The sequence below is a fragment of the Uloborus diversus genome, chromosome 1 (genome assembly GCF_026930045.1).
Source record: "Uloborus diversus isolate 005 chromosome 1, Udiv.v.3.1, whole genome shotgun sequence".
NCBI classification, from domain to species: domain Eukaryota; kingdom Metazoa; phylum Arthropoda; class Arachnida; order Araneae; family Uloboridae; genus Uloborus; species Uloborus diversus.
In genome coordinates, this window is record NC_072731.1 from 173,516,645 (window position 1) to 173,543,875 (window position 27,231).

General features: G+C 35.0%; 1 protein-coding gene across 1 annotated transcript; it reads right to left on the reverse strand.

Annotated features, from left to right (window-relative positions):
- Nucleotides 1-5,150: 5,150 nt before the first annotated feature.
- LOC129223140 (protein ABHD11-like) lies at nt 5,151-25,164 on the reverse strand. The gene is made up of 6 exons (XM_054857709.1): nt 25,031-25,164; nt 18,345-18,498; nt 14,122-14,295; nt 10,760-10,963; nt 10,427-10,626; nt 5,151-5,482 (listed from the first exon to the last, which is right to left on the reverse strand). Exons 1-6 carry the CDS (start codon nt 25,036-25,038, stop codon nt 5,329-5,331), a joined length of 894 nt encoding a protein of 297 aa, XP_054713684.1. The 5' UTR covers nt 25,039-25,164; the 3' UTR covers nt 5,151-5,328.
- Nucleotides 25,165-27,231: the final 2,067 nt, after the last annotated feature.

Here is a 27,231-nt window from a genome sequence, read left to right on the forward strand (position 1 = left end):
AATAAAGCTCGAAGTAAATTGGGGTATATGTCAGAATTATAGAAACAAACAATAGCGTGATCTCACTTCTATGCATTTTTGACTCAACACTAGAGAAGAGCGATATAGATCTTCGTCGGACTCAAATGGTAAAGAAACTAAACATCAAAATATTTGAGACGCTGGCATATGCTCCATGTACGAGTAATGTTTTCCTCAAGTTCAATCAATATTTCTAATCAAAAGCTTCTGAGGAAACCGGCGCTTTGCAATGACATATTAAATTATGCAAAATATGTCAGTAAGTATGCAAATATTTTCATGCTAAGAGTATCGAATGTGCGAGAGAGAAATGAATAAAAAAGGAGCAAAATTTGCTTGAAACCGCTTGAAGATGAGACTTCGTCAGAAACAGGATGTTAAAACTGCGCCGTTACATCATTTTTTTCGTGAACCTCCTGAAAACCTCTCGCGAACCCCCAGGGGTTCGCGTACCACCAGCTGGGAAGCACTAATCTAGGATAATTAATTTGTCTTTTGTAACATTGACTTGAAAAATTGTTATCAAATTTGTTAGTAAGGAATTTTACAATAAGATTAAAACCAAAAAAGACTTTTGTAAAAAAAGTCTTTACCAATGAAAAGTAAATGTAAATTGTGTCATTTTTATCACCCTTGTTTTAGGTTCATAATAAGTAACCATTTACTCATAGCATTGAGAATAAACTGCCCCATAAAAGCCAGCCAGGGGTATGTACCCTTTGGAATACTCACGACGCTGGGGGCGGGGGGAGCATTCCGGTGTTCCGGTTGAGCATTTTAAAAATCTGGCAAGCCTACTCATATCCCACTCTCCCTTCCCCTCCGTTCAATGGTCCTCATCGTGAAAAATTTTTATTTCCAACGAGATGTGCCATAAGTGCCCACAGAGTACATGTCGTAAGGTTCCGATACGAACATATTAGCAGTTTGTTGCCAGCAAGAGACTTTCCATTGACACTGACAAAATGGATGCCACAAAGGCCGATATCCCCCCCCCCCACCTGAGGATAAAGTTTCGAATTTTCTATAATTTCCTTTTTTTTAATCTTTACATAGTAAAACAAGTGTAATCCAAATGTTTCTCCGGGGAGGGGGGGGGGGCAGTTGGTCACCTCCGAAATGCCTGAAAGAAACACTGGTTTCAAGGAATTCCCTTTTTAATGCAAAAAAGTGAGCTTTTGGAAGTAAAGATATCCAATAAAGTCTTTCTGTTTCATCGTATGTCTTCCCATTCAAAAGCTAACTTTTAAGCATTTTTGTTTCGAAACATGTGTTTTCAAATTTAATACGAAGGCAGAAAATGATATCCAAATCTAATAAAAAAATTTAACCTTAAAACATCATTTGGTACCTTTTTCATTTTATTGCCCGATAAAAATCAGTAACTTTCTTTTTCACCGTAGAACCGAGACCCATCCTGCAAACAATAAGAGCCCAGTGGCTTGATCTAATTGTAGCTGACCCCCTAAACGAAACTTCTGCCTAGAACCAGAGCCCTCGGTCATGAAAACTATAAAACTGATGTGGGCACAATAGTTTTGGCCCTCATGGGGTGCTGTGCCACTGAGTTAAGTTTATGCAGGGTGGGGCGCGGGAACTTCCTTTTTAAAAATGAAATTAAAAAAAATATGTACCTAAAAGTTCTTTATTATTATTATTTTCCTGTCACACAGGATGGGAGATTATGCTTTAAACTGTTTTGAAAACGATATCTGGTAAGTGTTGCCCTTCATTGTCAATACACCGATTCAATCGAACTTGGAAATTTTGGTCAACTCTTTGGAGCATGTCGACCGGTACATTTGCAGTTTCGGCTCGGATGCGGTTCTTCAGGTCCTCCATGGTTCGTGGACGATCGCTCCCGCAACTTCAGATAACCTCACAGGAAATAGTCACAAGGGGCTAAATCAGGCGAGCGTGCAGGCCAAGTCCCCATTCCGATCGAGCGGCTGTTAGAAAAACATGCCTTTACAGTAAAAGCGCAAAGCTATCTTGACCAAAGCATGACGGCAACTGACAGGGCCGATCCTAGGGTGTCGGCCGCCCGTGTGCAAAGACCTAATGTGCCGCCCCTCAAGAGTAATTTGCATATTTTGACTCATCTTTAGCGTCTATATAAATCTTTTTTTAAATTTCTATGCCAAATTCGAATTAAAAAAAAGAGGGGGGGGGGGAGCAGAAGAATGATCTTATAAAAAGGAAGAAATTTTTATAGTAAGAAATCCTTAGGTACAATTTATATCTTTGAAAGAAAGTAAAAAATACCAAAATTTACTAGTCGTAAAAACGCATTTTATGTTTCTTCGGTGACATCAGAGAAGGGACGGAGGAAGGGGAAGCGTGGGGGGGAGGTGTCAGGAGTTCAGGGGAGGAGATGGCTCCAAAAAAATTATCGAAATTGGTGGATGAAAAATATTTTTAGTTAATCTTTAGTTGTGTTTGGTTGCAAGAACATAAGTATATTCAAGGTGCATGGGGAAATTTTCGAAATTGACGTCAAATATCGCAATTTTAGGAACTTTTTCGAGACTTTAGGTGAAAGTAATGTTGCAGTTCTTTCCTAAAATTCTTTGAAAATTTAAATCAATTTGAAGCTATTTTTTAAGACCGTAGCTTAGGAAGGATCGGCGTTCTTCCCGAAAAATCTCCAAAACTGAAATTTTAAATCCGGAATTTTGGGTTACCTTTGTTGACGTTGCAAGAGGGAGGGAGTTTCAATCGTCTCCCATCAAAAGATTTCGAAATATAAGTTTAAAACGCAAATTTAGGTCATCTTTGGTGACGGTAGGGGATCTGGCGGTTATCCTCCGGTAATTTCTCGGCACTATTTTTTCAAAAACCCGTTTTTGGCTAGATTTGAAAACAATAGGGGAAACGTGAAAATATTCCGAACCAAAATATTTTTCGGAACTGAAATCCATTATAGGCTATCTTTGGGAAGGAAGAGGACCGGGCGGGGGTTCAGTGTGCCCTCACGAAATGTGTTTTTGAAACTGAAGTCAATTTCAGGCTAATTTAGGCAGGAAGCTGTGGCTCCACGGAACCGTCTAAAAACGAAATTTTCAGGTATAGTGATTGCGTTGGAGAAAAGGGGGATCCGGGATCTTTCCCCAAAAGTTCTTGAAACTGATGTTTGAAAAACGCAATTTTAGTTTGTTTTTCAATACGTTAAGTGAGAGGGGGTGGAATTAGGGGCTCCTCTAAAGACGCTAATTGAGACTGTCTTTGGTAGTAATGTTTGTGAATGGATTTCGGGGTCCTGCACTGCAAAAATTTCGAAAAATGCCAAAGCAATTTTATATGACGTTTGATGATAGGAAGGGTTGTCGTCTGAAAACACGTTTTGGATTTTGAAGTCAACATTTTTAGGCTATGTTTGATTAAGCTAAGGTGGAAGAGGTGAATCAGAGACTTAATTGGGTCCTTAAGATCGAGGGTTCAACCAGCGAAATTTCCGAAAGTAAAGTCCTAGAAACGCAATTTTAAGCCTTCTTTAGTGTCGTCAAGGAGGACATGGCATCCTTTTTTATCTTCGTTTTGGAGCTACATTTAAATTTGCTTCCCGGGGCAAGGGCCCTGTCCTCCTACCTGATCTAAAACCGGGCAGTTCATTCAAGATTTTAATCAGAAAAATTGTCGTAAAGGGGGAAAAGTACAACATTTTAGTTCGTCATTCATATATGTTACTCTCAAGGGAGTCGCAATTTTCCACTTTCTCTCCACGCATCCACGAACGTTAAACACAGAGTTTGTTACACAGTTTGTTGTTTGAAATGCTTGCGAGAGTATCTAATCAGTATAGCTTTTTCTTTACTAATGATAAAGCTGAAAGTCTCTCTGTCCGGAGGATGTCTGGATACCTGGATGTCTGTGACGCGCATAGCGCCTAGACCGTTCGGCCGATTTTCATGAAATTTGGCACAAAGTTAGTTTGTAGCATGGGGGTGTGCACCTCGAAGCGATTTTTCGAAAATTCAATTTTTTTCTTTTTCTATTCCATTTTAAGCCAATTTTTCACAGAAATTTGATAAAATGGGAAAGAATCTTTATCTTTATCTTCTTCTTTACTAATAATAAAGCTGAAAGTCTCTCTGTCCGGAGGATGTCTGTAGGATGTCTGTGACGCGCATAGCGCCTAGACCGTTCGGCCGATTTTCATAAAATTTGGCACAAAGTTAGTTTGTAGGATGAGGGTGTGAACCTTGAAACGATTTTTCGAAAATTCGATGGGGTTCTTTTTCTATTCCAATTTTAAGAACAAAAATATTATAAAATGGACGAGTAATTTATGAAATTATCATAACGTGGAACCGTAACATGGGTACAAGCCAATTGGCGAGAAAATTCACCATACATTTGTAAATATACATGCGAACCAAAAGACCTTTTAATTTTTCTATTGCGGGCGAAGCCGTGCGGGTACCACTAGTTTTTAAAAAATAAAATATACCTTCATTGTTTAGGTCTATAAAAGCTTGGGAGGTAAACACTAGTGGCCGCCCTCGGTGCTCCTTTTAGACGCCACCATTTCATGCTTCAGAAGGGGACCTTTCCCCTCCCCTGTATCCATGCCTGATTACCAGTTCTGTCACAAACTTTGCAACCAAATGAAGTATGTGTGTTAAGAGTAGATATTAATGGACAATGAACCAACACAATGTTCACTAACATTCTAGTTTTCGTAAACTATGCTATGCTGTCGGGATATCGGCACATACTTTGACAATTGAACATTTAAAAATCAGAATATTTATTCTACTTATTATAAGTTATCTTGCGAGAAATTCTTGAGGAATTTTGCTTGATTATAAGAACGATATGATGCGGCCTGCGGCCGCCCCTTGCTTCGGCCGTCCTTGTGCGGCGCGCACTCTGCACACCTGCTAGGATCGACCCTGGCAACTGAAAGCATGATGACAAAACTTCCCATTCAGATCTTTACGTTGAGCCTCTCCACACCACTCTGTGGTGCTTTGCACTTTTTGTGCGCCAAATACAAAAAAGGAAGTTCCTGCACCCCACCCTATACACCCAATATCACACTCATGTGGAATAATGTATCTTTCAAACAGTGAAAGAAGTTTTCTATTGGTATGGCAATTCCAGACTTCAGAGATAACCTTCCACGCATAAACAAAGAGACAAAAATCGTTCTTCTCGCAAAATGACGAGGATGAATAAAACATACAGATTAATAAAAAATAAAATAATTACAATATGATTTTCCAATAAATTTATTTTAGACACTAAGATAATTTTATAATTCAGCAACAATCAATTATTTTTGATAAAAAACATATTAAAAAGTCAATTTATCTCGTTATTATTTTTCAACAGAAAGTTCACGATCGCTTTGGTTAGTTCTTCTGGACAATCTCCCGTGATGTTATGAGAAGCTCCTTCAATTGGTGCTAGCTCTGCATTGGGAAAATGCTTTTTAATTTGAGGTTCATAAGCTGGGCTGAAAAAAGGGAATATATATATATATATATATATATATATATATATATATATATATATATATATATATATATATATATATATATATATATATATATATATATATATATATATATATATATATATATATATATAAGGATGGTCCTTATTTATATGGTAAAAAATAAATTTCGGAATTCAACAAGTGACGATCCTTAGTTTTGTGACATTATAATAAAAAGTAACGCGTGTAAATTTGAACTCTCAATCGGCCAATAATAGCACGTGTCCCTAGGACGTTAAACTTTAACATTTTTGATAGTTTTCGCAAAAATCTTCCAGTTTTTACTTCAGACACAATGCATCGTTTCTCCTTGGTTAGAAAAATATTTGTACAGTGCAGTAGCACTAAAATTAATCTTTTAAAGAACTTCATATCTTTTAAAGGTTTCCCATTGAATAAGAATGAAATAATGCTTTAGAAACTTTAACCTTAATCGTATGTTTTTCTCATTGTATCTCTATCGTTTGTAATTTTTTTCCGATAGTCTTGGACTGTGTGTATAATAAATTGCTTCTGTGACTCATATTTGGTAAATTGGTTGTGAAATTCTTCGATTAATTGTACTCTTCTTTCAGCTGTAACGTTCACTGCTTTCAGCATTTCAGCGATATCTCCTCCCTTGAAATATCTTCCTTCATTTGCCATTAATCAGGATCAAAATTCTTTTGGTATTTGCAATATATCAAAAAGTTTTATTGACTTATAATTGATTCTGTAAAGAGGAAGATCTTTACTAAACTAGGGTTCCAAATCATCTACTGTTATCTGAAAGTTTTTATTCAGTCATCGGGCACTTCTTCCTTATCAACAATTTGAGTTCATTCCTTCACTCAATACGGACAAAGCAACAAACTCATCCCTTAAATACCATAGGTGATAAATGAATTTTCCAACCGCTGCTTCTGCTGCATGTTTGTCATCATTTTTCCACGCTGCTAGTTTTTTAGATACATTATATTTAAAGGAGCCTCGATTGGGTTAGTTGCAAAAAAAAAAAAAAAAACAACAACATATTTTCATACAGTATTTAACTGCAAAATAGTGCTGTTAAACAGCGTTTATGGGCTTTGGTTGCCGAAAAAATCCCTCTAGAAGGGACTTCACCAGGAAATAGTATTACAAGTTATGAGAAATCTCTGCAATCTTAAATGGAAAGATCTTTCTCAATTACGCTTTTTACGAAAAATAATATGTCATCAACTTCACCTTTTAGAATTTAAGTGGTATGTGTACATGTGAACACATACGCATACCACTTAAAATTAAATGTTACAAGTTCTGAATGATGGATATCTTTCCACTAAATTTTGAAGCGCTTAAATAATGGAATATCGGGCACAGAACAAAGACAGGCAAGAACTTCTTTAAATACACTCTGCAGTACGATTTCTAGTGCATGATGAAGGCGATCGGAATGTAATATATCACAGTTGAGTTTTTGCTCTAAAAAATTGCATGCAAAATTTATACGACCGATATTGCAAGCCGTTGTATCAAATACTACAGCTTGAACACTTAGCAATATTGAGCAATCATCAAAGACATCATATACAACTGAAGAAATTTAAAGTCCAGTATACTCAGGAATTCTGATTAGCTGTTAACCTTTGGACCTGAAGTTATCACGGTAAGCCTATCTCGGCGTTCTTTTTCCAGTTACATCTGAAAGTAGTTTTGTATCCCTGTGAATAACTACAAAACCTTAATTTAAACTGATGAAATTTTATTTTACTTCTCGAAGTTTTCTCATGCTCTCTTAAAAGATGTACGATTGATCACAGTCATTTGGATTTAAATTTACTGCATCTACACAGGCTGTTAATAAATGAAAAGTACCTTTATCCCTAATATGGCATTGTCTAACAGTGCAGAAAGGCGAGCAGATATCAATAGTTGTCTAGCTTTTTTTCGTTATGGTGGACCAGAGGTAGAAAAAGGGTTCAACAGGTTAGGACAGATACCCATTTCGATATCTAAATCTTGGGAATCGCAAGAAGAAGTTGATGATAATACATGATTATGTACTGAAATAGAAGAAAATTTATTTAAAGTATAGATTTTTTATTCCGAACTGGAATTTTTTTTAACTTATATTTTAAAAATTAAAAATTTCATAAACATTTAAGTCTTCTTATAACTAAAGAACAGAAAATTAAAATATAATTTCCATTACATATATTTATAGCATTGAAACCTTGTCGACCATATTTGACGAATCTATTACAGACACAGGAAATTTTATAAATCTACACCTCCAAAGCCTGGAGGAGGCAATTTGTTGTTGACAAAGTTCATTCATTAATGACCTTTGGGATCACTTGTGCTCAACTTGGGGGAAAGAAATGTTTCACTGACGCGTGGTTCGGAACAAGCGCAGAAGAGCGTTTGTTCCGAACCACCCAAACCCAAGGACCACCCATTCAATCCCCTGACCCAAGGTCATTGGTGTACATGTGCCCTCTATAAGATGTAAAATTTTCCAGAATGAAAGTGAGAGAATGGTCGGTGTGAAAGTAGCAGGATCTATTGAGGCTCAAAATTACTTTAAATATCAAACCTGAGAATATTTTTACATAAAAACGAAAAAACCCGTAATTTTTTCTCCGAATCTCCAAAAAAGAAGCCCTAGGGGTACAGGTTGATGTTCATGGTTTGACTTAAAGTTTTGCAAGGATCATTTATTTGTATAATGGTACAAATTGAGGGGGCGTTGCATAAAATATCTACAGCTTCAAAAATAAGGACCACCCTAATATATATATATATATATATATATATATATATATATATATATATATATATATATATATATATATATATATATATATATATATATATATATATATATATATATTGATTTAAACCTTCTGCAAGAAAGAATATTTTTGTGATACAAATCAACTTGAGAAAAAATACAATTAATTATTACTGAAAACATTTCATGTGTTATTGCGCAGCGGAGAAATGGCAGAGTAAGTTTTTACTGCTCGCACGTTTGTTGAATCTTTATGAATCATGTCGAACGCACGCCTCTGCTGCAGTATCAATTTTTTTTTTTAGATATGTGCAGTGTGCTTACCTACGGTACCAATCATCTGAGGCATATATTCGTTGAATTTCTAAAAATTCTGTCGTACTGCCGACTTGGGGGGGGGGCTATGACGCAGACTGCGCCATTACAGTTTTTAGGGGAAGTCGTTTTGAGGGGTATTCTTCTCGTTTTTTTAGGGCGCAGGGCTCTTAGTTTGAAGAGGGTTTTCGCAATATTTGATATTTAGGAAGATGCGCCCTTGCTCTTAGGGGGAGGGGCAGCCCTGGTACGCAAGCCACTTCTCCCAATAAGCGTATGATCGGAAGAAGTATCATGCGTTCGGACATAAACGGAATTTACTATGACGTTCGCAACAGGCCCCATTAGCTTATTTCCAAGCTGTGTGCTTTTAATATGTCACAGGCTTTCAGTTTCATTGCAAGTGGGAGAAAATAGTTGAATTATTGAACTAAAAATTAGAGTTTTCTGCGTTTTAAAATTTCACGTAAATGTAAGAAGTTACAAGACGTATTCATATTTAGTTAAAAACCTATTCGATATGCTTGCCCACAATTCACAGCTCTGGAACTTGAATTTACCACTTTGTGGTGAATTGAGAAATGAGAAATGATTCACGAAGCTAAAGAAGTAAAACATTTCCAATTTGCTCGAGCTTCATTGGACAGATCCAATTCTACCTAAGCAATTTCATTTCGTGCAGTAACCAATAGCCAAGACTGCAACACTTTCTACAGTTTATTTGAATTGCGAATAGCTACGATGTGGCGCAGACGAGAAGCAAACATTCCGGAAAACTTGACGAAGTCGAAGTGTCGAAACATCTATGCATTTGATGCCCGTCTGAATGGCAGTTTTGCGCTCAGTGATGATTTTGAGGTCATTGTTTTGTACTTTTTGTTTGGTATTATTCACGAAAAGGAGCCACTGGAGTTGCGATCAGGAGAAACAGGATACCTAGCGATCAGAGCCCTGTTATATTATTGAGGGGGAGGGGAGCTGTGAAAGACAAATTTCGGGACCCTTAACAAACCCAAGTAAAACCTTAAGGAAGCATTCACGGGGAACCAGGAGCGCTAACTTCAGGGGAGTTGCGCAGCACAACCACTCACGCAGAATATTTGTGGGGATGCAGAGCATCCGATATACTCATTATTAAAGAAGCTGAACAAACGGGAAATAAATGAAGAAGAAAATGTTATTTTCTTTTCTTATTTTAAGTAATAGACTAGCACTAAAGCAATTTTAGTCAATTTTGGGACTCAAAAATTCGGAGGTTCTACGCCACGGTCTATTTGGTCTATTTAGTAATCAGACTTTTCGAGCAATTTACATTCCAATAGTTTTCGAGTGTCTCTGGCATGCACTCTGGAAAGTGATTTTTCAGGCTTTAAAACTCTTTCCGGGAAGAGATCCGTTTTTTTTTCCAACTTGGACCAGTTGTCTTCAGTTTGTTCTTGATCAGAAATTTTTTTGAGCTGCCATCGGGCTGTTATATCCCGAGTAGGCCTTGGCCATCGTTGTATGATCAGAAACGCTGCATTTAGAAATTTTTACCAAACAGCAAGCAATAATAATGCACCTGATCAAAAAAAAGAAAAAAAAGTGCTTTGTATAAAATTTCCAAGTTTCAACTATAAACCTTTTATTTATTTATTTATTTTTTTTTCTCGTGTGGTTCAAAAGTTATTCAGGTTTTTTCTCACAAAACTCAACATTTCTCACTTTGTACATGCATATATCTTCCATATTAATTAATCAAGGTTTAAAATGCCATTAAGATTAAAAGTCTAATGAAAATGGAATTAGTAGAGTTTGTTAAGATCCCATAGTTGGTTTCAACGAATACTTACATAGGTATAAATGATAAAGTTCCGTAGATAAAGGATGTCGGACCATCATAAACACCTTCGGGCTCCGACATTAGTTCTTCAGCATTGTTCAAGAACTCGATTATTACTTTATAGTTAGCCGGGAAGTCCCACCTTCCGTCTTTGTTACGTTTCAATTTCAAGAAATTATATGGATTTTCTCTGTTTTTCGACTGGTTTCTCTGAAAGAGAAACATTTCATATTTTACTTTTAACATTGCAATGAAGAAAGAGATAATGTGAAAAAAAAAGATCGTATTCTTAATTTTGAATTCAATTTTAGAGAGCTGTGCTTTTGATAATTAACGAGCTTACTATAACTTCTGGCGCTGTTTGAAGAATCTCAGGCATAAAATCTAAAAGCTTCTTGAACGCTTCCTTTTCATCTAGTTCCGCAGGAATTTTCTGAACGTACTCGTAACGCTTACATATGATAGTTCTTACAGCTGTGTCTATTTCAGGAGGGAGGTTTACAACAACAATCATGTCTTCTACAATTAAAGCTTCAACTCTGTCGGGCTGAAACGGAAATAACAAAGCATAACTACATTTTATGTTTATTTTATTTGTCATTATACAGTGGCTCCCAAAAGTCTTCGTACACCTACGACTTTCAACGAAATAGGCCTCAATCCATTGGTTAGAATTAATATTTCGGAATAGGTATTTAATTATAAGATCTATGATCAATTTTTAACAAAACTGCATGAAAGGTTTTTAAAAAATATTAAAACTTAATTTTTTAAAAATCAAAAACCGAAAAGTGCCGGAAATTTCATCTCACAAAAGTCTTCGTACACTTTATAAAATGTCTATATATTATTGAATAATCTAACTTTTGATTAAGTTATTAATTAGTAGAATATCATAACACCTTTTAAACGTCTGGGAATAGATTTCATTCCCTTTCTTTCTTCTTTTAGCGTAATTTCTGAGTAAGTGTTCTACCACACTTCGAATCTCACTGTTTCTAGCTCTATTTTCGTTTTAAAGCCCTAGTTTCGTAATCTAGCCTCCAGATATCTCTAAATACGTTGCATTAAGTTAAAATCTGGAGATTGAGGGGGTATTTTCTAAACTTAAGACAATTTTCGAGGCACTAGACGCAAACGTTGAAAACCGTGTGCTTCTTATCGTTATCTTGATAAAAAACAAAGTTGTTTCCAATAACCAAATTTTTGGATAAGAGTTCAAAATCGGTTTTTAAAATATTTAAAGGAACAGCATGATTCATTATTTCATCAAAAAATTACAAACTACCAAGTCCTGATGCTGATATGCACCCTCACTAAAACACCTCCACCGTCCTGATTAACTGATCCAACTAAGTTCTTAAGATTAAGTTCCTAATTTTTTTTTCTTTTACTTACAGTTATACAACAATTGAACCAAAAATGTTGAGTTAATTTTTATCTATAAGTAAGACGTGATTCCAAAACGTTTTTAGCTTATTTCTCATTTATTTTGCGACGAAAAGCGTAAGCTTTCCGTTTTTCGCACGACCAAGAAAATTTCTTGGGTAGAGGTCCCATTTAATCCAGCTAATCAGAGAACTTGGCGAACAATTTTAGGTGAAAATCAAATATAAAATGTTTCATTTAACTCTGCAGAAACATTCACAGTACTCAAATGTGTATTTTTCATGAATTTTTCAACTTTAAATCTACGATCACATTTTGTCAACTTTGCCGGTTGACCTTTTCTTACCTTGTTTTCGGTCCGATTCCTTTCTTTAAAGCATTTTATCAAGCACTTTACTATACAAACAAATAAATTAACTAATTTAGAGACATTTCAAAACAATTTACCACTACTGTGGGAAAAAAATTCAAATTTTGAATGGTGTTTGCGGTTTTTTACGAATAACAGCCATTTTACAGTAATAAGCACAATATTAAAGAATAAATAAACAAAAAATTAAAGCCAAATGACTTATAAGGGTCAGTACAATGCAAAAATATTAATAAAACGGCATATTATAATTTTAATCATGAATTTATTCGAAAATATTTGAGTGTACGATGACTTTTGCGGCGTGTTATTTCTCTGTCTCTTCGTTTTCTGACCCATTTCAAAAAGAAGATCCGTCAATATTTTGAAAAAAACCAATGGGTTGTATTTAGAATGACATAGGAATGATGTGAAAAAATATTGGACTTTATATTCGAATTCAGTTTCGAGTTATTTTGGTTTTACTAAAAAATTTCAAAGTGTACGAACACTTTTGGGAGCCACTGTATATAAGTACATGAAAATTATAAGTTTTGTTCAGTTGGTTATAGTGAAAAACATAAGTTTTGGAAATAATCAGAGAAGTCTAAATCCTCTGATAAGAACTGTCTCAGTAGCTCAGACGAAAGAGCAAGACGCCTTCCCGCCGAGGATTTATGGTTTGAATCCCAGCAATCGCATAGATGTCACTTTGGGTGGGAAGTGTGAAGCAGTGAGGTTTTTTCGGGGGTCGATCCCCGAGAACCCTTGGTTTTAAGGGATATAATGATCCTAACATGGTATTTTCACGAGTACATAATGCAAAAGTGGCTGCGACTCTTCCACTGAAGTTGAGTTCTGGCTGCTCAAGTAATCGGTATAGCACTTCTTTTTCGAACGTGTCCTAGAGATTCTAACACATCTGAAGAAAGACCTCCCGCGATCCATAAGAGCTATTGGTGCTTGACTACTTTTGCCAACTGTAAGCACTCAAGATGATCGGCCATTGGTGTCACAACCAAAGAGTCGTGACCAAAGTATTTTTTTTAAAGGCCTATAAGACCATAGATGTAGTATAACTAGATACACAACACCGTAATGAGCCGCCATTAACCGTGTGAATCTTGAATCTAAACGGGCAAAAACGTTGCCTACGAGGATAAGTGACGTGGAATGACTACGTACGGTAAAAGATGTTTGGGCGCGCGTGCTAAGCCAAGCGAATGCACTTTTCGGACTCTTGCTAGTCGATTTATGGTCTCGGAAGCCCATGGAATCGGTTTCTCGTTGTGATTCTAGTTAATATCACATCTATGTACAAGACACACTTTGATTCATTATATTTGAACTTACGAAAAGTACTTGAATCAGACATAAAAAGATCACAGAACTCATTTTAAATGATGGCACTTTCTTACAGTAAAAGCGAAGCTGTTGCAATACAGAACTAGCAAATGTACAGTGCAGAGCAAAAGTTTAAGCATAAGGTAAATATTTTAATGTAGTGAAACATATTGCACTGGAATGCTTTGAAAATTTACTGCGTCAAAACAACTAGTTCATACGTCAAATTCGAGTGCCATTCATTAACGAGAAATTATTAAAAACTTTTAAAATCAAATTTCGTGATGTTGCAAAAGTTGATGCACAAAAACAAAATGCTTATATTTCACAAAGTTCAAGAGCTTTAGTAGAGTGTGGTATATCCATTGTTTTTGATGAGATCGAATGCTCGATTTTCAATTCTGACCCATAGAACGACCTGTAGAGCCCTCTGAGTTGGGGCAAGGTTGAGGGCGACCCTGTACTTTTGTTCATACTAGCGATTAATCACTGGCATGAGGCTTGAAATCTTTGAGGATTTCTTAAATAAAAACTAATTTCTATTAGAGATGGAAATTGTGGTGCTTCATTTTGCAAATCAATCTGTCCACCTGCATAAATAAATTGTTAATAATATTAACAACCTTTTTAAGAGCTGCTCTGCCGACAATCGCTCCTCCCAAACTGTGCCCAATAAGAATTGCTTTCTGGATCTCGTTTTCATCCATGAAATGTAATAGGTCATCCACCAGTATATCGAAACTGAAGGTGTCTGTCCATTCAGTGTCACCATGATTTCGCAGATCAATTACATAAGCCTAACAGAGAGGAATAATATTTTATTAACACTAAGAAGCAAGTAAAAGATAAATAAATAAGTTAGAAAGTTATTCAACGTAATATGCCTGAACCCAGGAAAACAGTTCCGAGTTTAATAATTTAAACCAATCACGATCAAAAGGGAGGTCATTAAAGTCATGGCCCCTTATGATTTTTATTTCATATATAACTCAGCAATTGCCACTCTGTACTTCTCATATGTTTCTACCAATGGTACTAAAGAGCACCATGTAGCTACTGATGACGAAAGATGATCACACACACACAAACACAAATGAGCTTAATTTTTTCATAAATAGATTTTTTTTTCTAACTTCCAAAGAGTTTTCGACGAATATCTCCAAGATTTTCCCAAAATGTAAATATCTATGTGATCATGGATGCCCATAAGAAGGAGGAGCAGACGGGGGCTCAATCCCCTCTCTGGACAGTAATTCTGCCAGTTTTTAAAATAAATTTCGATTTCAAAACATTTTGACACAAGCCATTAATTAATGACTAATTGAAACTTTCTTTACTTTAAAATTTTTAACAATTTTAATCTGCACCGAATTAGAACTCAACATTTTTACTTCTAAGGAAATCGAAAGTATGAGTCCCTTAAAATGGATCCCTTTAATTTCAAAAGCTGGAAATCTTCACGAATCTAACTTTCTTTTATTGATTTTTAAACAAAAAAAGTAAAGTTTTTTTTAATTAAAGCCTTATAAAACATAACATTTATCCCTCTAAAACTTCACAAAGAGGCGTCCATGAATATGAAAACAAAAGCTGCTGCCGAGAAAGCTATTTATTTTCACTTTGATGGAACACCAATCTCTAAAGGAAATTTTCTCTGATGAAGAATAAATGCAAGCTATCTCTATCACAGTAAGTCTTATTTATTGGCAGCAAAACTGGAATTTTATTATTGACTAGACTTGTTAGCGAATATTTTCAAGTTTCAAGTTTTTTAGGCAGACTAAAAATGACTTTAAAGTAAATTAAAATGGATGTTATATATAAAATAATTATTTTTATTCTGAATGTTTTGTAAGTGATGCTGAACAAAATGATAACCCATATAAAGTACATATTACTTTAATCAAGTAAGGAGTGAAAAATCACAGAGCCGTTTTTTTCAATACATATTCACCCTAATATGGTAGTTTATATACAAGTGCAGACTCATATGCCCCCCCCCCCCCCCACCCGAAGATAAATTTTGGCTGTACGAGCGATTTCAATGGTAGTACTTTTAAAGTGTAAAGCAAATATCATACATCATGCTATATTTTTAATCAGATGATATAACAAGCTATCAAATATATAATTATAATCATTGCAATAAAAACTTTAATTTATTCATTATACATAAGGCTAACATGGCAATTGCTTATTTAATTCTGAGTGAATCAAGTGTACATTCGACTGCTTGGTAAAATATTTAGCGTTACAATGTTTGTTAATATTTTTCTCTTAGTTTTAACATATCTTCCGTTTCCTGCTTTTATAATCCGGTATTCTTTGTCATGATTTTAGTACAACTGCTACATCCTTTTTCGGTTGTTATCAGATTTCCACGGAAATGAGGTTTTATCAAGTGTTTGAATTTTCTATGAATCTGATACATGACACAAAAATGTTTTATGCGCCAGGATTTTTTTTTTTTTTTGCAATTTATATTGTGCCCTAATTTTAATGACATGCAATAGCATGTTTGTTTTAATTTTATACATTGAAGAAACAATCTCTATATTTTTATTGTGTTTGAATTAGAAAACAAATGAGAACAATTGAAGAGTGGTACTTGTGATGTTTAATGTATTGTTACAAATTCTTTAAATAATAATTATTTTTATGATTAATTTGTTGTAATCGGGCTCAATTCGGCATTTATTCCATTATCTTTCATCTAAAATTGTCTTAGTAACGTAACCTGTAAATAGTTTCTTGTAATGACGAATATACAACCCCCTTACATTGGAATGAAGTATATGGTCCTTCCATTTCTGAATGATAAGACTTGTGAATGAATAAAAAAAGAAAATGAAAGGAAACTTCTCGGGAACCACCTGGAATATTTGAGAGCTCTCTTTTGAGGTATATAAATAGCCATGCCGCGCGTTCAAAGTCAGACTGGTCTGAACTGAGGGTTGGAAAGTGTATTTGCCTTTGCGCTGTGTTTTCGCATATGTTGATGTAAATACATGTGTAACCGTTGAGTTTACAGTGTTAATTGGTATTTGCCTAATTGCTATGGTTAATTTATCAGATACTAACGATATTTCTTGTACATAGTTTTAAATAAATCCCCTGTGTTTTCTCAAGAACCGTGTCGTCACTTAAAGAAAGTTTGAAGTTGTATCACGAACTCTTAACAATTGGAGGCCAACGTAGAGCTTTTTCTGGACTTCCTTGGAATAACTGTGACCTCGGACATTTTTTTTCATAGAGACTTTGGATTTGGACTTTATTTTTGTGGTGATTACTCGCGCAATGGATGATCAATTAAAACAACTTCTTGACGCAATCAACTCTGTGAGGTGTGATATGGCGGCTAATCAAGAACAATTGAAAAGTGATCTGACTGCAAGTATTTCGGCAAATCAAGATTAATTAAAAATTGATTTAGCTGCAAATCAAGAACAATTGAAAAGTGATTTAACTGCAAATCAAGAACAATTGAAAAGTGATTTAGCTGCAAATCAAGAACAATTGAAAAATGATTTAGCTGCAAATCAAGAAGAATTGAAAAGTGATTTAACGGTGCTAAAAAAGGACTTAACTTCTAACCAAGAAGAAATTAAAAACGACCTTATTTCGGTAAAGACCGCAAGGGGAATGCGGTTAACTACTAATAAGTGTGCACAAGATATTGATAATGCCAGAATTTAGTTGTGAAAAAAAATTGAATAATATCGTATGATCTTAAATTAAAGCAAAAGTAAGCCTGATATTTACGATGAACATAAATAATTTACGAACATTAATGGCAAGGAAGCATACAAAAGGGGGCCATGGAGCAAGCTGCGCTCTAGAATTTGTTTCGCAGGGCGGGGGAGGGGGTGCTTTAACAGCCGTTTTTCTCTTTGTGGGGGGGCTCTCATTCTGGGGAGGGCATTTCGTAACATTTAAGGGAGGGGTGCCATATCCCTTGGAGAGGGGGAAATTGAGCACACCATTGTTGATAGAAAGTACCTTCTGGGGTTCACGATAGCCTACTTCTGTAAAAGAGGGTTTTCGGCATATTCTAAGAGAAAGTATATGTTACAAATTCTGTAAATAGTAATTATTGTAGTAACGTAACCTGTAAATAGTTTCCCGTAATGAATATACAGCCCCTATACATTCGGCTGAAGTATACGATCCCCCTATTCTTCTTTTTCATGGATAAAATTTGTGAATGAAATAAGAAAGTGTAGAACGGTGTAGCATTTTCTGGAATAGTTGAGAGGTCTCTTTCGGTGTGTATAAAAAGCCGTTATGCATGATAAAGAGTTTAGTTTCGATTGAGAATTTGTACTGAGAGTGTATTAGCTCTGTTTATTGCGAGGCTTTTCGCTGCGTTGTTTTTCGTATTTGGAAGTAAATACGTGTGTAACCGTTGAGTTTACGGTGTTGTGTGATATTTGCTTAATTGCTGATGATTAATTTAGCAGTTGTTGACGATCTTTCCTGTACATAGTGTAAATAAATTTCCCGTGTTTCCCTCAAGAACTGTGTCGTCCTTTCAAGAAAGTTGGAAGTCGCACCGGATCCGTTACATATAGAAACAAGAAGATGATCTGCGACTGTATTTGGTCAAGTTTGAACCTAACATTGATGAGCTGTGCCAAAAGCAAGACTAGAGCTCTCTAATAATCATTATCTCAGACTTTTCAAATTTTAATAAAATTAAAGTGTTTTGTTGGAAGTAAGCAAAATATTGAGAACCTCTGGTCTGCACTGCTGCAGGCTTTTTTGAAGTTCTATGTGTAAAAAAAAATAAATAACCCTCGAACGTGTTAAAGAGAAGTTATTTTTAACAATAAAGCACTGAACATACCTTTCTTTTCGATTCATTTGCCACCACTTGAGGAATGTCCTCCCACATTTCTTTTGATGCTGCTAATCCATGAACGAAGATTATGGGTGCCAAACTGGCCCCGTCCTCACTACTTGGTTCAGCAACATAATGTGCTAGTTTTACTGGAGTGTAGCTGCAATATTATCGTATTGTTTACCAATCAGCTTGCTTCGAAAAAATGAATACTAAACTACTTCATAGTTTGATTACTGTATCTTCTGCTTATAAGGATTAAATTATTTTACGTTACAGTAGCAGCTATACTGCCTTACTAAGCACAAAAGTTGTATTTGCACTCTTTGTCAAAATTGAGACATGGTCACCAGGTGGTTCTCAGTCACATATTTTACCTAAATACAATGTCTTATGGTCATTTGTCAATGGTAAATATTTGAAAAAACATGTTTTAGGTGTACCTGAATCAAATACATGGAGGCACACAACTATGACCGGAAATTTCTCCTTTTGAACTCAACTGCGCAGCTACGACTTTTGTGCTAAGCACGGCATTCACATAGGGGTATGATGCATTTCTGGGTATTTTGAAGTGTATATAGCATCACCGCAAATGTAACCCAAACAAAACACTTATTTAAGTAATGAAATTATGAAAGCAAAATTTTTTGGTTAGTTACTATTTCGTCAATAGTTAGGGAAAACCTAACCTGGCAGCATCGTGATACTTTGATTTGAATCTGCCTTGCTTTCACAATGCTGCCCGGTTAGGTCCTCGATCAAGCCGCCTTTAAAACTAAAAAAAATATATGTATAACCTCGGTTTCTCCGTTTTACTGCTGCAGTGTTTTGGCAGAAACATTGATACACGTATCAAGTTTCTTTTAATCACCTTCCTTTTTTGTACGGGGCGATGAAAACGACCACAGCTCTTGACTACTTCTACTCATAATCAGTTGCAAGAAAAAATATATTAAAAACGCTCTAGTAGAATTTGTTATTGTTATATTTTATGATTTTTAATTTTTATTTGCCATACTAGAAGCAGTGTCGTAGCTTCTGTTTCTGCCGCCCGGGGCGGTGCCTCTATTTGCCGCCCTTTCATTAAGGCGGTTTGGGTCCAAAACTTCGCCAGATTAAACTTCGCGGCCAAAACTTCGCCAATCCATAACTTCGCGCGGTCAAAACTTCTCATGGACAAAACTTCGCCTGGACAAAACTTCGCTTGGACAAAACTTCACCTGTTCAGAACTTCGCGTATTCACAACAATAAACTTCTATAAACATATGCTAACTTAGCAAACAAGTAAAAATGTGTCTTTTTTTAGGAGGGGCGTTATTTTTCAATTTAACAGTTTCCCTCTGGGCATTTTTTCTGAAACTAAAAATCTAAGTCCAGACGAAGTTTTGATCACGCGAATGTTTGTCCACTTGAAATTTCGGCCGCGCAAAGTTTTGGACGCGAAATTTTGACTCATTACCCATTAGGTTATATCTAGGGTTGCAATACTGGACCAAAAATGCAATACCTGTAATCGGTATATTTAAAACGTGATATCGGAATGCCGGTATTAATACCGGGATTAGAAATTTTTTAAACAATTATAATAAATATTTTGCTTCGTTGACAAATTTCATAGTTTTGTATGAAAATTGTATTACATACTTATGAAAGTAATTACGAACAATTATAAAGTGAAGGAGCAAATGTAATAAAAATCAATAATTGCAAGAAACGTAATGCATCTATTGAATTTTCTCTAAGCCTAGAACTCATTTTAGCGGACAAATCTGCAGTTGTAAAAACTCTCTGAATTCACGCAGGTCGATAGTTCTGTTAAAAATACGTGATATACCTCCTCTAATTACCTCGATGTCTTTCATCTTCAACCAATTCGGTTTCTTGCGCATTATTTTTGGATTAATTCTTTTGTGTGTGTGTGTGTGTGTTTCTTTTGTACTGTGTGCATTATTTTTATTATTGTTATTATTATTTGAATTTATAGCTAATCTAGTACAGTAAAAATAGGGGTCGGACCCAAACATCCAAAAAAAAAAAAAAAAAGCTAAACCTGGTGCAAATTGTTTATTACCCTCCCAATAAGAACAGGTAAAAAGTCCCACCCCATTGTGCGTCGGGTTTTGGAATGGGGGGCATCTAAAAATTGCTGTTTTGGGCATTTTTCCAGAATTTTTAGAGTAAATTTAAAGTGAGAATATTATGTTATACTAAATTTAAAAGCATGAAATTAAAGGTGTTTGATCCCCAAGAGGGATGACATAACCCATCAATGCTACAGAGCCCCCCTATCCCCGTAAAACGAAGCAGTACCCCCGAACCCCCCTCCATACATTTCATATGGAAACATTATTTTATGCTAAGTTAAAGTTATAAATCAAGTGTGTCCATCCTCCAAGAGCGATGGTGCATCTCCTCTCAAAGCTACAGCAACCCCCCCCCCCTCCGCCAAATAAAATGAACTCAACCCCCCCCCCCTTTTATTTCAAGTAGAAGTATTATTTCATGCAAATCTAAAATGCATTAAATCAAAACTGTCCACCCCATAAGAACAGTAGCTCACCTCCCAAAACGAAATTATATACTAAAATATTATCCTTCCCCCCCACCCCCTCTGATGGTGCACATTTGATTCAATGGCCAGAAAAATTACGCTGAACTGTTTTTTGCTTTTAAATGATTTCTCCTAAGCTTGTAACAAAAAGTCTTCGTTATCAAAATGTTTTTTTGGAATCTAGATTCTCAGCAAAATCGTTATTGTTGCAGCTATATCTAGCACAGTTTGTGCATATAGTTTCACACTTCAGTCCACTTTCAGACTTTTCAAACACTCACTATATCCAATGAACCCCTCAGAGCAAGCACAAGATTTGAGGCGCAGAAAGTCTTCTAGAGCTTGATTGTTGTAATAAGACGCAGATTATATTTCTGTGGTGCTTTCTTTGCACCCATCAAAAATGACACTAGCTTTCCCATACTTACAAGTGACCTATACACTGCATTACTGGCATATTTCCTTGAAGCTTACAGAACCAAAAATATGATCAAGCAGGTATCTTCCATCTATTACATATGATGCAGTGAGAAGCAAAGGGATGTCAGTGGCAAAATTAAAAATTTGGAGATAACCAGTACAAATGGTTAGTGAACCTCTCCTCTATCTTGGGGCAAGAGATGGTACTAGTAGACGTGGTAGTTGCTTCTATACAGCATGATTTAGAAAAGAAAATCAATGAAAACCTACCTAGGATGTTATCTTTAAACGTGTTTTATTCAAAACTTGAAAATGTTCACTTACATCCCTTTGCTTCTCACTGCCTCATATATGACACCAGCTGTTCGTTCTGTGATGGTAGATGAACCTTTTGCTTCAGATAATAGCACTTTAACGATACAGTATTTCTTTCCTTCTGAAACCAGATTCATCGAATACTGATGGAGGATCAGCGCATAACTCGTACCAGAAGTTTTTAGCAATTTGTTATTCCATCTTTACTGTTCATACCATTAGGTGTAAAAGATGGTTTGGGCTTACACATCTTTACAGATAATAACTACTCTCATAACAGAAGCTGAAGACATAGCTGCTTACCTCCATTACAAAGAAATGCCACAAAATTGTTTGCCATCAATATCCTTTGATGTTACTACACGAACGTTAAAGGTCTCATCGCAACTCACTTTATCATCAGCGAGCAATACTACTACCAACTTGAGAGGGAAGAAACTTCTGGGGTTTTAGAAACAGATTGTAATTTCCAAATTGAGAGACAAAAAGGTGTAAATATTCAGCATTCTATTGTTGTATTGCTCATTGCTCTCAGCAAGACTTGTTCCATCGTTGAATCACTACAGGTTCTAGACCACCTGAATTTGTCACTGCGTTAGATCGCTGGATAGCTGATGTTTTAGCTGATGTTTAATGTGATCAAATTTTTTTTTATCGCATAATGACTCAAAAGTTTCAGATAGTGTTGCAAGTATATGTTCGCAGATTTAACATAATTCGCATAACCAGCTGCGTAAAAGAGAGGTAGCTCGGTGTTTGCAAATGAGAACCCCCACCGACTTAGAGGGTGCAGAATTGCAGCATTGCCCATCTCACTATTCGCAATTTCGGTTTGTCCCCCCTTACGGTGATGGCAAAAGATTGTAGAAAAGTTGAAGTAAGTTAATCAAGAAGAAGTAGGGAAACTAGTCAATTTGGACTTTTTTTATGCTGCACAGGAATTTGGTTTTCCAGCGCTCTAAACAGTTTAATAACTCCAGTCACAAATAATTTGGTTACTGAGCTCGCTTAGATCTTTTAGAATTATTAGTCTGATATTACCATATCATTGTGTGACATTTTGTACTTCGGAAAAGTTTAAATCAGGGAAATTTTTTCGTGAACTTCACTGCAATACTTGATTTCAGAATGTAAATTCAGGGTCCTCCCCCTTCCCCCCCCAAAAAAATAGCGATGGCGCACCCCTTAAGTGTGACGGAGTACCCATCCAGAATAAAAGCCCTCAAAAAAGGAAGAAATAATCCTTGAAAAAACTGCCTTAAAAATTCAAATGACGCAAAGCTGCTATATGGACCCCCCCCCCCAATCCCCCCTCCGCCTGTCCACCCCTGCTAATTAGAATTTTTTCTGTGAGAGTTTATTATTTTACTATTATAGAGTGGTTTCTGCGAAGTTTGAGAATTTTTTTTAAGTAATATAAATTATTTTTATTTAAATAGAAGATCATTTCACCCCCCCCCTTTCCCCCCAAAACCCGACGCGCAAAGTGTTGGGACTTTTTACCCCTTCTTGCTGGAAGGGTCAGAAGTAATTTGCAACAGGTTTCGCCTTTTTATTTTGGATGTTTGGGTTTGGCCATTTTTTGGCCTAATTTTACTGTACTAATCGTACTTTCTCTTCGAGAGACAATACTTTTCCAATATTGACATCATCTTCAACAATTTCTCCTATATCAGGATAAGTTTAGTGTTTACTTTCTATTAGCCTCGTTTGAAATTTATGATGAACTAAGTATATTTGATCTTGTTAGTTTCTTTAAATTGTTTTCGTTTTCTTCTCAAAACTATTTAGAATTGTAATTATGTAAATGTCCGAAAGTATGTTCCAGTTGATTATATCTTACTTCTGTGCAATTTTTCAAGGATCTATGTCATTTCTAAATGTTATCTTACCAATTATACAGCTAAGTAGCGAGACAGAACTGTACACCAATACCGGAGACAAACATTAACTAACTATCTTTTGTTACAAGAAACAAGAAAAGTTAGTCAACATTTAGTACAGTTGCGACAAGTATTGAAAAAACATAAAGTATTACTGCAATGGATGTTTGAAATAAATTATTTTTAGGATAAATACATTACATTCTTCATTACACTTTCGAAATTAACTATTACGAAAGGGAAAGTGAGTGATCACGGAAAGAATAAAAACATGGTGCGCGAAAGTGTGATTCATCTTACCATCTAGTAATGAAAATATCGTTTATAATATTTCGGGTATTATTATTTAATGATATTCTATTAATTCGTGCTTTTGAAGCAAAATATATACACCAATAGAGATGGATTTTGGTACTGTATCATGGAAAAAGAAATGTAAATTTAAAATAAAATTAGATATCTACGAATCTCGTAATAAGTTAAATTGAAAACTGTTTAATTAAAACTATTTATTATTTTCAGCTAATACCGAAAATACCGGTATTTTGCCTCAGCAATTACTGGTATTACGAAATTGCAAAATAGCAACAAATACCGATATTTGGTATACCGGTATCCCGGTATTGCATAATCACTAGTTATATCTAATACATTAAACCATCGAAAATTATTGAACCTTAAATTGAAAACTTTATTTAAGAAAGGAAGCTAATTTAATCCGTATTCTTCCAACAAAAAAAGGGGGTGGACGAGGGGTGTCGGGGCCTATCCCGGAGAAGTATTCTGGATTTACATCAAAAATCACAGCTAAAAGTAACGTAGGAGGGCAGGGTTCCCTCCCGAATCTTCATCAAAACTGAAGTCAGCTTTAGCCTTTGTTGACGTTAGTAACTCAGGTTCTTTTTTGAATATTTTCCGAAATTTAAATTTTAAATATTATACAATTTAAGAATATCTTAGAGGCCGCTAAAGGAATGAGGAATGTTCCGAAGTTCACTATGGAAATATCTGAACACTGAGAGGGCAGTTGTAGTCATTCCAAAACCTTACATTTCGAAGGTTTTTTTTTTTTCTTTGCCTCCAGTAATAATAGATTTAAAGCATGATTCACTTAATTAGATTTTTTTTTCACATCAAAGGTGCAAAATCGCCGCCCCCAAAAATATGCCTAACCCACCCTAGCTACGCCCCTGACTAGGAGACTATCTACCCCTATTCGTGCAACAAATTCGTATAACAGTGCTACTTAAATCTTATTTTATTCTATTGTAAATCACAGTATTAGATCTATTTCAGTTTTTTTTTTTTTGAAATTTTAAGTCAATTATAAAATTCAGCCTGATTTTTCTACGTCATAATAGTGCAGCGATTGCCTTGGCTACTGCGAGAATATCGTTAGATTTTTGTTACTGAATTGGAAATTTATGGAAGAAGTAAAACATTTAGCATTTGTTACTATACGGAATAATTTGAACATACGTAAAGACATTGATGTACCACGACACAGGAAGTGGCTTACCTGTCCATAGTTCAGTTGATGAAAGAAAATAAGATAGGAAAGACGCCGAAGTAAAACTGGTCTTTATTTGAGTTCGCTTTCTTCGTTTCAACTCATGCGCCAGATAAACATGATGGGAGTCGTCATTGCCCGAGTGAAAAAAACTGAAGGTCCCTACTCAATTATCTCCGTCCATAAAACGCAATTCAAGGAAGTGCAAGACCTTTTCAATGCAGTTATGTCACTCCTTTATCATCAGGGATATATATATATATATATATATATATATATATATATATATATATATATATATATATATATATATATATAGCTAACACACAGAGGCGCCATTTTTGGGTGGCAGAAAAATCTCAATTTGCCGAATGAAGCTTCTAGTTTTAACGAATGATAAAATACGAACAAGCACACAAAACTACATCTAATATGAAAATACATTACAGGCGAGAAAAAAAAAAAAAAAAAAAAAAAACCGCAATTCTGCACGAAAATTTTCCAAATTGCCTATTTGTCGGAGAAAATATGCCGATGGAGGTTTTTTTGGCAGGTCGCATACCAACCTCGCCATGCGAACACTAACTCTTTAAAAAAAAAAAAATCTGATTAAAAATATTATTACTGACAAAAAATAATAATTGAAGTAAATTTGCTAAGTTGCGTGGTTTTTGAGTGGAAAACATTAATTAACAAATCTTACTCAAGAATTTATTTTGCTCTTTGAAATTAAAGTGTTGATGCTGGAAAAAAAATGATTAGAAATAAATAATTGAAAGAAAAGGGAAAAGAACTCCTAGGTGCTATGGAATCAGCTTTTTTAACCGTTGGAATGACCAACGGTTTAGGGATAATTTAAAAGATCACCACACTTCAGAATTCTTATATAGTACATCGCCATTTCTTTCATAAAAAAATGAATCAAATGGTTTCAAAACTTTTCCCAGAGGTTAACGTTAAGCAATTTTTTTTGTGCGTGCATGGGAACATAATCATTACTATACATATTGCTCCCCGGCAAAGAAAATGATGCAAATCAAAACTTTGGAAAAACTTACTAACTATTGATTTAAAGTCTAAACTTAACGTGTTTTTTTTTTTTTCTTTTTCTTTTTCTTTTTTGCCACAAAATTGCAAAGTTAGCTTACATAACTGGTGCGAGGTGATGTAAACACTAAATGATTATTAGTGACAAATTATTAAAATTTCTTAATTTAGAAGTAAAATCATCAAACGTTAAGTATGAATTATTAATTGTAGACAACAAAAACTAACCAGTAAACATCACATCATACTATTTTTGATTGCGTGAAACCTTGATTTTATCGAAAACCTTTTTTAGGTTGTTACTTTCCTTGTTGGTATGCGATAAGTTAAAAAAATTATGATTATAACACCATATGCAATTTTATGATTTATCTGCTATTAGCTTGACTCTTATCTTTTAGAATTAGTCCATAACCACAAAGTCATTGGTGATGAGAATGGTCACACGTAAGAGAGATCTCTATTTCAACCGCTTTATTTAACAACTGCTGTACATGACTCAGTTCTTCAGTAATTTCGCAGTACAGTTATCTTCAGCTGAACACTTTTTCAACAAGAGATATTTCCGACTTGATGACCCAATTTATTTACTTCAATAATAATTCTCAATTCTTCAATTCACTAAATTGTTCTAATTATGGTTATTACGATGTTTTTTCTCATGATAGAACTTGATTACATAATAAGTTCATCTTCTATCATTGTGGCAAACAAAAATCGAGCCTTTTCTTTTTTTTCCTTTAATTAGAACTTAATGCTCGAGTGCAACATTTGCCTCGGTGTGCTGCAAACTCCAAGTAACTACATATATATTGGAAAAAAATTATATTCTTGATATTTGGACTCATTCGTAGGGGTGAATAAGTTTTCGTATCACATCAATTTACATTTTTTTCTTGAAGCTCCTTTAATTATGTCCAATTCTCGCAATTAGTTTTGTTATGACTGACTAAATCATTAAAGAAATTTTATTTTGAAAACGTTTTGCAAATTCATGTTCCAATTATTATTTATTTTCAACTCCTATGTTATTTTATTGTTAAAACGTTTCAAACCATCTAATTGGCGACAGTCTTTCAAAAGTCAACAAAATATCATGCACACTAAAATTAAATATTTGGAAAAAAACATTGTAGTTTGCCAAATTTAGTCATTTATACTTT

What these genes read in the sequence shown, in the direction of transcription:
- LOC129223140 (XM_054857709.1), bottom strand. An exon ending in CAAATGAATCGAAAAGAAAG is followed by an intron (nt 14,296 to 18,344) that starts GTATGTTCAGTG and finishes CCTCTCTGTTAG; the next exon opens with GCTTATGTAATTGATCTGCG. An exon ending in GCAGAGCAGCTCTTAAAAAG is followed by an intron (nt 10,964 to 14,121) that starts GTTGTTAATATT and finishes TTTCCGTTTCAG; the next exon opens with CCCGACAGAGTTGAAGCTTT.